The sequence below is a fragment of the Phoenix dactylifera genome, unplaced genomic scaffold (assembly GCF_009389715.1).
Source record: "Phoenix dactylifera cultivar Barhee BC4 unplaced genomic scaffold, palm_55x_up_171113_PBpolish2nd_filt_p 000715F, whole genome shotgun sequence".
In the NCBI taxonomy this organism is placed as follows: Eukaryota; Viridiplantae; Streptophyta; class Magnoliopsida; order Arecales; family Arecaceae; genus Phoenix; species Phoenix dactylifera.
The window spans coordinates 222,030-232,613 of record NW_024068094.1 but is presented as its reverse complement, the minus strand read 5'-3'; the positions used below and the strand labels follow the sequence as shown (position 1 = coordinate 232,613).

The 10,584-nt window shown below is 43.5% G+C and overlaps 2 protein-coding genes across 3 annotated transcripts; one reads left to right on the top strand and one right to left on the bottom strand.

The window, feature by feature from the left end:
- Window positions 1-656: 656 nt before the first annotated feature.
- Window positions 657-3,798, top strand: LOC120106980 (subtilisin-like protease SBT1.5). The gene has a single exon (XM_039120122.1). The coding sequence runs from the start codon at window positions 679-681 to the stop codon at window positions 3,064-3,066; it is 2,388 nt and encodes a 795-aa protein (XP_038976050.1). The 5' UTR covers window positions 657-678; the 3' UTR covers window positions 3,067-3,798.
- On the bottom strand, window positions 3,674-9,460 carry LOC103721684 (probable acylpyruvase FAHD1, mitochondrial). Of its 2 annotated transcripts, XM_039120123.1 has the most exons (7): window positions 9,158-9,444; window positions 8,857-9,022; window positions 7,785-7,837; window positions 6,595-6,657; window positions 6,094-6,144; window positions 5,849-5,966; window positions 3,674-4,041 (listed from the first exon to the last, which is right to left on the bottom strand). In XM_039120123.1, the coding sequence occupies exons 1-7, from the start codon at window positions 9,278-9,280 to the stop codon at window positions 3,926-3,928; spliced, it is 690 nt and encodes a 229-aa protein (XP_038976051.1). In that variant the 5' UTR covers window positions 9,281-9,444; the 3' UTR covers window positions 3,674-3,925. The 2 variants fall into 2 exon arrangements, with proteins under 2 accessions (XP_038976051.1, XP_026666055.2); XM_026810254.2 differs by lacking the exon at window positions 6,595-6,657 and having other exon boundaries at window positions 9,158-9,460.
- Window positions 9,461-10,584: the final 1,124 nt, after the last annotated feature.

Genomic DNA, 10,584 nt, shown 5'->3' with positions numbered 1-10,584 from the left:
TAGTTTGGTACGATTGTAATGGCATATTTAAGGCTATCTTTGATTTTTATTATTTGACATTTTCAATAGTATATTTTGCTTTATGTTTTAGTTATATATGATTAATAGATAAAAATTTAAATATGTTGATGAGTTGTATAGATTTATATAAAATAAATAAAATTAAAAAAAATAAAACAAGTAAAATGAAAGAAGAAAATACTTTTGTTCACGTAATTTTTTTTAAATAATGGGCAGTAAAAGAGGCAATCTAATTAGCAGCTTTATTTGTCATCTAAAATGTATGTACAAGTCCGGAAAACATCACACTCTGGCTGTAACCATGGGACGCCCTCTAAAAGTGAATGGTCGAAAGCCCACGACCTTCACGTAGAATCTACTTAACCACATGCACTGAGTCGGCGCCTCCCGGATGATGCACCGGGAATCCCAACCTTTTCAGAACCCCCAGTTTACACCTCTCTTTCTTCTCCTCCTCGTCTAGTATTGCAGCCATTTCATCACATTCCGCCAAAAAAAACCCGCCACCTTTCTTATTGTAACGTCTGAGATCCACCAAAGACCTCCGCCATGTCATGCATCACCTCTTCTGCCGACCACCTTTACTACTATAAAAAGAACAACCAACTCTTCCCTCTCTCCGTAAATTGCTCCCCAGCTCTCTCTTTACTCACTTAAATGGCCTTCTCTCCTCCCTTCCTTCTCCTCATCTTCTTAGCCTTCTTCCTCTCCCTCTCTTCCGCTCTCGGTGATGCTGCTGCCGACACTAGTACTCCGAAGACTTACATCATCTCTGTCCGGAATGACCTCAAACCCTCTGTGTTTTCCGACGCCGAGAACTGGTACACCTCCTCCATTCTCCATGCCCTCTCCTCTTCCACCGACTCTCTTGAGAGTTCCTCCCGACGGACACATGGCATACGTAAGCCCCTCCACGTGTATCGCACCGTCTTCGTCGGCTTCTCCGCCGTGCTATCGTCGGCCGAGGCCGACCTCCTCCGGTCCGATCCGGCGGTCCTTGCCGTCCTGCCCGACCGTCCCCGCCAACTCCACACCACCCGCTCCCCCCTCTTCCTCGGCCTCGTCTCCGCCGACTCCAAGCCCAACCGCCTCCTCGCTGCTGCCGACTCCGGCTCCTCCGTGGTCATTGCCCTCGTCGACACTGGCATCCGCCCCGATCATCCGAGCTTCGCCGACGACGGCCGCCTCCCCCCTCCTCCCGCCCGCTGGAACGGCTCCTGCGACCACGGTCCCCACTTCCCCGCCACCTCATGCAACCGAAAGTTGGTCGGCGCCCGCTTCTTCGATCACGGTTACCTCGCCAATACGCAAGGCGGCATCGGCAAGGGCTGGGACGTGTTCTCTCCCATGGACTCCCAAGGCCACGGCACCCACACCGCCTCCACCGCAGCTGGCGGCGCCGTCCCCAATGCCTCCCTTCGAGGCTACGCTGCCGGGGTCGCCTCCGGCATTGCCCCCCGTGCCCGCATTGCTGTCTACAAGGCCTGCTGGGCCTCGGGGTGCTACGACTCAGACATCATCGCCGCCATCGATGCGGCGGTCACCGACGGCGCCCACGTCATCTCCATCTCCCTCGGCGCCGGCGTCGTTCCTCTCCAAGTTGACCCAGTCGCCATCAGCACCCTGGGCGCAGCCGAGCGCGGTGTCTTCGTTGCTGCCTCCGCCGGCAATGAAGGCCCCCTCGAGTCGACAGTAGGCAACGTCGCCCCTTGGGTCACCACCGTCGGCGCCGGCGCCATCGACCGCCGGTTCCCCGCCGACATCATTCTCGGCGATGGCACCGTCGTGTCCGGCTTTTCCATCCACATCGGCCGGCGTTTTTCTCCAAAGCGTTCATTCCCGCTCGTGTACGCGGCGAACGCGTCCCAGTCCGACTGGGAGGCGCCCATGGCCGCCTTCTGCGGGCACGGGTACTTGGACCCCAGCAAGGTGCGCGGCAAAATCGTGCTCTGCGATCGCGGCGAGCTGTCGCGCGTCGAGAAGGGATGGGTCGTGAAGCACGCCGGCGGAGTCGCGATGATCCTCGCCAACGATCCTACGGACGGGGAGGGCGCGACCCCGGACGCCCACATCCTCCCCGCCGTGTCAGTCGGCTACAAGGCCGGGAGGGCCATCAAGGCGTACATCAGCGCCAACGACGCTCCACGTGTCCGTTTATCCTTCCATGGGACCCAGGTCGGGGTCAAGCCCGCGCCGGCGGTTGCCGGGTTCTCCGCGCGCGGGCCCAGCTTGCACACCCCGCACCTCATCAAGCCGGACCTGATCGCGCCAGGCGTCAGCATCCTGGCGGCCTGGCCGGACCGGGCGAGCCCCACGGGCTTAAAGGCCGACCGGCGCCGGACGGAGTTCAACATCATCTCCGGCACGTCCATGTCGTGCCCCCATATCGCCGGGGGGGCGGCGCTGCTGAAGGACGCGCACCCGGACTGGTCGCCGGCGGCCATCCGGTCGGCGATGATGACGACGGCCTATGCCACGGATAGCATGGGCCAAGACTTGGTCGACGAGAGCACGGGAAACAGGTCCACCGAATGGGCCTATGGTTCCGGTCACGTGGACCCAGAGAAGGCCGTCGATCCTGGCCTGGTCTATGATCTGACGGTGGACGATTACTTGGACTTCATGTGCAGCTCCAGTTACAGCAGCGCGACCATCGAGATGATAGCCAGGAGACAGGTGAATTGCTCGGAAAAGATCGGACGGCCTTGGGATCTCAATTACCCATCAATTGCTGTGACGCTGGAGCAATCTGATACCGGTAAGCTTGAAGCCGTGGTTCATCGGACGGTGATGAATGTGGGAGAGGACAAGGCAGAGTACACTGTAAGCATCAAAGAGCCGAAAGGGGTGCTACTGGCGGTGGAGCCTCGGAAGCTGGTGTTCGGAGGCAGAGGTCGGAAGCAGGAGTTTGTCGTCAAGGTTTCGACGGAGCCCATGGAGCTGCAGCCATGGAATTCATGGACAGAGTTTGGATCGGTGACGTGGAGCGACGGGAAGCATAAGGTGAGGAGTCCAATCGCAGTGACATGGCAAAGGAAAGATTAGGCAATATAAATATAAATATTTAATAAGCATGTCCCACCTGGAAGTGGAACGGTTGTATTGATATATTGCTTGCTAGATTTGTTTCGAATCTTGTGTTTCTTGCCTAGATTTTGAGTTTTATACATTTGTCGAGAGGAAAACCACGCTGGTGATTGAAGCAGGAGTTCTTTTTGTCTAAATAAATGTCATACTATTGCGGCAGGAACCTGGAGCTGTGGAGTCTGAATTTACTTGGCTTGGAACTGCAACAGTCCTAATCAGCATATTGCATTGCCTTCTTGGTTCTCAAAAGAAGACATCAGCTATTTTATGAGCAAATTTGAGAAGTCTGGTTATACCGGACAGATCGATTATTACTAATTTTTTGACTTGTAAGTTCTCTGCAGCAAGGTTTGGAAACTCTGTTTTGGCTCGGTTTATGGAGGTTTTGTTTCGGCGGTTTTGAAATTATTATTGGAGCCGTAGTCAAAAGATCACTAATCACATCTATGATTTTATCCAGGTTCTGATTTGATTTGGTGCGTTGTTTCCCAAGTTTTGTAATGGTGAAATCATCTTTAGTGTTTCCACAAAAACTTTATTTCGAAGAGAGAAATGTTTTTTGTGTGGGAGAAAATCCAATAGAAAAGAAAAAAACAGCAAATGAATGGAAAGAAGACATCTCTTCCAATGCCACTCAATTCAAGCTTTATACACTCCCTGGTCCTCACTTCAAATTCCATTTAACAGGAATCCAAGAAAAATCAAAGTTTTGTTCTTGTAGATATGTTGCGCTAACTAATGTACTCAAGCATAAAATCCAGCTCAAATCATTGAGAACAGGAAATTTATTTGTAAATCTTCTTATCATACTACAGCCTCAACCACTGAATGGTATTCGGCGCCTCTGGACATCAAAGTGGACATCTATTAGACCTGTTATTCCAGCCGTAATCTTTTGCTCTGCTCTAACGGGGCCGACGCCCTGAGGAGTACCTGCATAGAAAGCATCGGTGGCATGGCAAGGCAAAGAAATAGTAATGTACAAACTGCTAAAATGCCGACAGTTTAATATGGTGATTCTAACATTAATTTGACAGCATAATAGAGTGAACTCTGAAGAATTAGAGTGCTAAAGAGTAAGGAAACATATATAGCAGTAGTATTTACTGAATCAATGAAGAGACGGTGCATATTTTTGGTATACTTTAAAGACGTACCAAGAATATGGATCCAGAACTAGTCAGATGAAAGAAGATAACTAATTACCATGTGCATAGCCGCATGCAAGCAAACTTTTTGAAGATATTCAGGCTGGTATAATTGCATGAGTTGAAAGATTTTCAGGAATACTGATACATACAGATTAAGGGAAGGGGGATGAGATAATGTCACTCACAGATTAGTGTTGTGGGAGATTTTAGAAGACAATTATAACTAAGGTCATCATAATTATGAGGAAATGTAAACTATTAAAAAAAAATTGAGGTTGCCTATAAACAAAATGGACTTAGCAAAAGAGGACCACATTGAAGTGGGGGTGTAATAAAAACAAAGGAATGAATCATATTGGTCAGAATGGAAAATAAACTTTTAGCAGTAATCATAATATAAACCTGCATAAACAAAATATGCATGCAGTCAGCCAGGGTCTCCCATCCAATTCAATTGCTTATATATCCACTCCTACATGATGTGGAAGGAATCTGACACAGTACAGGCACTAGAGGGACCCATTTTAAAAGTTTATGGAAGATCCTCGACACACGCAAGGACCATTTGGATATGATCAGTCTTATTTTCGAGAGGAATTACATATTTTCTGCATAGGCCAAACTGAAGGAACAGAAGATCAAAGAAAAAACAAGACTTGAGAGAGAATTGCTAATTGACAACCTAATTCTATAGTGAAAAAATGCGGAAAAATGATCCATAAAGACCATCCAAATTGATAGATAAATTTGCTGGCTATGTGATGGCTATGGTAAGGTCAGCTTCTTTGTCTAGTTGGTTACGTGATGTTGTACAACTGTTGGGCACAAGATGCAAGCAAGCTATAAGCACTGGAGCATTTATACATCATGGTCATACATCTCTGGGGGGCCACATTCATATGAGACTATATTAAGACTTGGTACCATATTGGGCACTAGATCATGACATGTGTGATGCACTAGTGAGGAAGAATGGATGGCTGTGATCCCTCCCCATGTTTCAAAAGATTAGTAAAGGGAGAGAGAGTCCATCGAGATGACAATTCATTTAGATGTGGGAATTCTAGTTTCTTCTTCTTCTTGAGATGACAATTTCTTTGGATGTGGGAATTCTCGTTTCTTCTTCTGATTCTATGGGTCTCCCTTCTCACGTAACTGCAATAGATCGTTGAACACATGACTGACAACCATCGCGAAAGAGTTTGCTATATGTAGTAGTATAGATTAGTAAAAAGTACCCTTTTAAAACAACTGTATATTTAGTTGTTTGAATTGCCCATGGCATTTTCAACACATATAACCAAATATGTCAATTTATATCTTCCGATGGATGCCAATAATAACATATGCAACTGAATTTTAAACCAGCCTCTCTTTTTTGCATGCTATAGGCATCATAGACGCAGCAAACACATCTTTAAGTCTTTTGAATGGTAACTCATGCTGATACCTCTAGCTTGTTTCTTCTACTTTGAATAATCCATTGATCTCAAAGTTGATTCACATGCAACTGCTTCTGGCTTCTAATAAGTCTAAGAAACTACAGAATTTGAGTGCAAAAGGGTCTCTGAATAGAAAAGTGAAGTTACCAGTTAAAATCACATCTCCTTCCATAAGTGTCATAATTGAACTGATATGACTGATGAGAAATGGAATCTTGAAGATCATATCTTTAGTTGAGCCTTTCTGCCTAAGTTCATCATCTACCTGGGTAAAGAATGCTGGCAAGTTATTACTTCATAGAAAAACTATGAAAAGCATTAATAACTAATTATCAGATACTACCACATCATGCGGGATAATGAAATTCTGAGCAGACAATTCAAACAAGTACCTTTAACCATAACTCCAGATTGTCAGGATCCATCACAGTTGACTTGGGCAGCTGCATTCAAATAGGTAAGTAAGTGGGTAAAATAACCACCTTGAACTTTCAAATGTCCTTGTCGAATGCTTAGCAGTGAACCATGTCTCACAAGCAGAGAGGTGCAGATGATCACAAACCTCATGAAAGCTAAGGAAAATTCAAAAATTTGAATAAATGAGTGTGTGTTCGCAATCTCAATAAACCGCTTGTCTACCTTGGGCCATAACTGTTGAGAAGGTTATATTAACATCAACTTTTTCTGTTACGTTTTTGAAGAGAAACTTCTCCTCTCCAAAATACCGCAATTGGGTTTAATATGATTGCTGCTTCAAGATGTACCCAGATATGAAGTGTTCATTGAACTTTGAGATCTCACCCTTGTGAGTAAGATCCAGCTACAATTTGATTAGAGGAAAAGATGCCCTTCTTAAGAAGATAATTACAGACTAAAAGTACAGGGTTGCTTACAACTGCACTGATTGGAGTGAACGTGTCCTGCCCTTTGGCCACTGTCCATGGGAGACCTGCTGACTGCAAATAACACGATACTTTCTCAGCTATTGGAAACATCAGTTTCTCATAAGCACAATATACAAACGTGCACAACTATGTCGTTATTCCAGAAATTTAAACAATGAAGTTATCATATTGTACAACACAAAATACTTTTTCAACTCGATAACATTAATACATCATTATTTCATCACTCTAACAAAAAAAAAAATGTAGAACAAAAAAAGAGTATAATATCATGACAAAAAATCCAGAAAAGTGTATCCTTGCTTTACTTCCCCCTGGAATCTTTATCCATAAAGTTGCTAGAAAAAAGAGAGGCACATATATTTGTAATTATTTTTTTAAAATCTCAGGTATAAGGAAAAAAATTAAGGCTGGCAATTGCCCAGGCCACCATGGAGCCCACTGTTCTTGGTATGGTGATCAACAAACGAAATTTAGCATACAGCAAGCTTAGATTTCGATCCCCAATAGAACAGTTCCATCTTTCATAGTAAATATCAAGTGAACTATATCCCAATTCCTAAATCCGTAACCTAGTCATATAACTTAAGTTGATCTTATATAATGATAAAGGTTATATCTCTTGAAACCAATCAAGATAGTGGTGACATTATGCTTTGCATGACATTATCCCTCCATTACTATATTACGAGAATTTATGATCCTTACATTGCAACAAACTCATACTTGTGCATAATTAAAGAGTATGTTGAGCCCAAAATGATTGCAATAATATGATCCCATTTTTGAGACCTTTAGAGGCAATCAGCAAGGAGATTGTGGATTGGAATTTTCCGTTCTTAGTGAAATAGTAGATCAGCAAGGAACTCAAATTAGATTTTAGATAAGATAATCTAGGTAGCTGCATATTCAACAATAGATGGCCCCCCCGAACAAAGCTTGATGTGTACTTGCAATTTTCTGATCCCCTATTACACCTCACCTAATCTTTAAGATATTAGGCAATTGATGTGGATATTTGTATGACAAATTATGAGATTATCAAAAACAAGGAAAACAAAGAGAGGTTAGTGGACACATGTAGAGACCTATATATAGAAATGTATATATAGTGACTGTACAGAAGATATCGCCACCTAATTATTTTTACTAGAAAAAATAATGCTGAATCTTTGCACCTTTGCAGAAGATTGGATTTCTCTGGCAGTCATATCCAAAGCAAGTGCATAGCCTGCAATTGTTCACAAGCAATTAACTTGGTTATCTAGAATCAAGTATCTGTTTCAGTTCAGCTAATAGCATTTAATTTAGAACCAGAGAAGAGAAGCACAATCCCATATATTATGGACATAGTCTCCCTATTGGGTAGATCCTAGACAGTACAGAATGACTGTAACCACTGTTCTTCTAAGGAATCATGATGAGCAAACACTTTTATATACAAAGTTCCACAGGCACAGTTAGTGCATGTTGTTCCATGTCAAAATGAATATATGCTAAATTTCCGCTCAAAAAAAAAGAAGATGTCACACAAATCATGGTGAATGCTATCAAAACATACAAACATTCAGCAGTACACAGTCCATATCACATCAACACATGGATTAAGCAAATGTCGCTTGCTTTACATACTAAGAAGAACTATAATGACCATTATAACTTAAAAGAGAAAAAGAACGATTATATTCAAAAAGAAATTGCTGAACACGTGCAAGATATTAGCAATAAAATAAAAACATCTCTTGTCATTTCCCATTAAGTAGAAATATTATGTAAGAGTACTTTAGTAAGCCAATGCTTCAACACATAAGCTAATCCAAAGTGCACTATAACACTGAAACAATTCCTTGAAGAGTTCCTATGATAAAATAAACAAATAACGACAATAATATCATAATTATTTGCCTACTTGCAGCTTTCATGGAGCTGCCAAGTGCAACCTATCATTGCATTGCAATGAAAAATTGAATTATATCCAAGCATTCCAGTCCGGGTGAAGGATTAATTTTACCAATTATCAATACAATATTTGCATGGTAACCAACACACACACACCCAGAGAGAGAGAGAGATGCCACTTCAGAGTAAGCTGACAACTGGTATTAAGGCCTAGCCTTAACTACTACTACTATTATATCCAAGATATCACCTTTAGTACGCCGAAATTCTCAGAAATCCAGCATCACCAGCATGTATTAAGATTCAAAATTAACTTCGACAAGGAGTACTAATGTTGGAGTTGATGAATACCTCCAACGTAGTCCATGGCGGTGGACTCCGCAACGTCGCGAGCTTTCTTCCCGATGACGACGGCCAGCTCCACCTCATGATCGAGCGATTCCAGTGGGTGCGGGATCTCGATGGTCCCTCCATTCTGGAGGTAGGACGAGGTGGGCTTCAAGAACAACACCGGCGCCTAAGTAAAAACAAAGGAAAAATCAAACAAGCAAACAAACAAACATGACATCGGTTGACGGAAAGAAGAAAGAAAAAGAAAAAGTAAGAATACAAGATATGTGACTCGAATTTGAATCAGAAAAAAATATATAACCTTGGGGACGGCGTTGCAGAGTTCCTTTGCGTGGGCGGCGTAGTTGCGGCCGACGCCGACGATCTTAGTCCCGATGCTGAGGAGCTTCTGAGATGCCGCAGCCGCCGCCGCCGCCGCCGCCATGGCTACACGTCAAGCCTCTGCAACCCTAATTTCCCGATCGATCCAGGAAAGATGGGGAAGGAATAAGGTGACGACTGTAGTTAGGCTAACGGATTAAGGGTGTTTCAGTAAGCTCGTACAACGTTCTTGCACGTGCCATGCACTTGATTCCCATCTACTCTTTGTTGTATTGTCGCCTGCCTGCTTCGGTGGAACCGGAAGCAGGGTCTCCATTCATGAAACATATTAATAATGATAATTGTTTTAGCCAGCTTAGCATATAACAAAAACAAAATCATTATTTAGCATTGGCACCAAGGCTTGCAGAACCATTTCGAACTGTTCGATTCGGAGCGTCCAAGACCATACCGGGCAATCAGAACGGTTCCGCCTATGAAACCTAGATGGCCTCTCTCTCTCTCTCTCTCTCTCTCTCTCTCTCTCTCTCTCTCTCTCTCTCGTTCTCCTTCTTCTCCATTTCTTCATGTAGGCTTGGCACAGCAAAGCATGGGCTTATACTGACCCATCCCACCGAACAACCGATACAGTGCCCGTACTGATTCTGCCAATATTGACCGGCACCACTGTTTTTAATAAAATAGTATTTCAGAATTGGAACCTGTGTGTCAATCGGAAAGGATTATTTTTTTTTATACCAGGTGAGTAGAGGATTGAGCAGATGGTATCATTATTTTTCTGCTATTATATTTTGGTGCAAGAGCAAACAACAATTGCTATACTAGTATACCACTAATTATTTTGTTCCCAAATGAAGCGGATAATAGAATTAAGTAATAAACAACGGCCGCAAATCTCATCATAACAATGATGCAACATTGCCCTTTGGTTTCTACTAGACAAGCTTAACTTATGGTGATTTCCTATTGTTAATAAAAAAGACTAGTCTTTTGAAAAGGTGCTTACGTGGCATCATTTATTAACATTAGCCCGCAATATCTTGCTTGATTTTAAACTTAGTGATTCCAATCAGTTTGACCGTCTGAACAATAATGGCATTCTCCAGCCTTTAGGTAAACAAATCCCACAGGATTCCATCAGGCGAGAACCCTATGTTCCACTTTGGAGTATTTACCTGTTAATGGGAATGGAGTGATGATCATGAAGACAGCACCTTCTCTCAAATTACCATTGAAGAACTCATTTGCTGAAACAGATTTCACCCTAAATTCATGATGCATTCCCAAAACTGAAGATCAGAATCTAATTTATGTCTACCATTTAAACAAATCAAGCAAGTTCAAAAATCATCAGCACATCTTTTCAGCAAGTTTAACCCCTAACTTTATCAGATGCATATCAGAAGT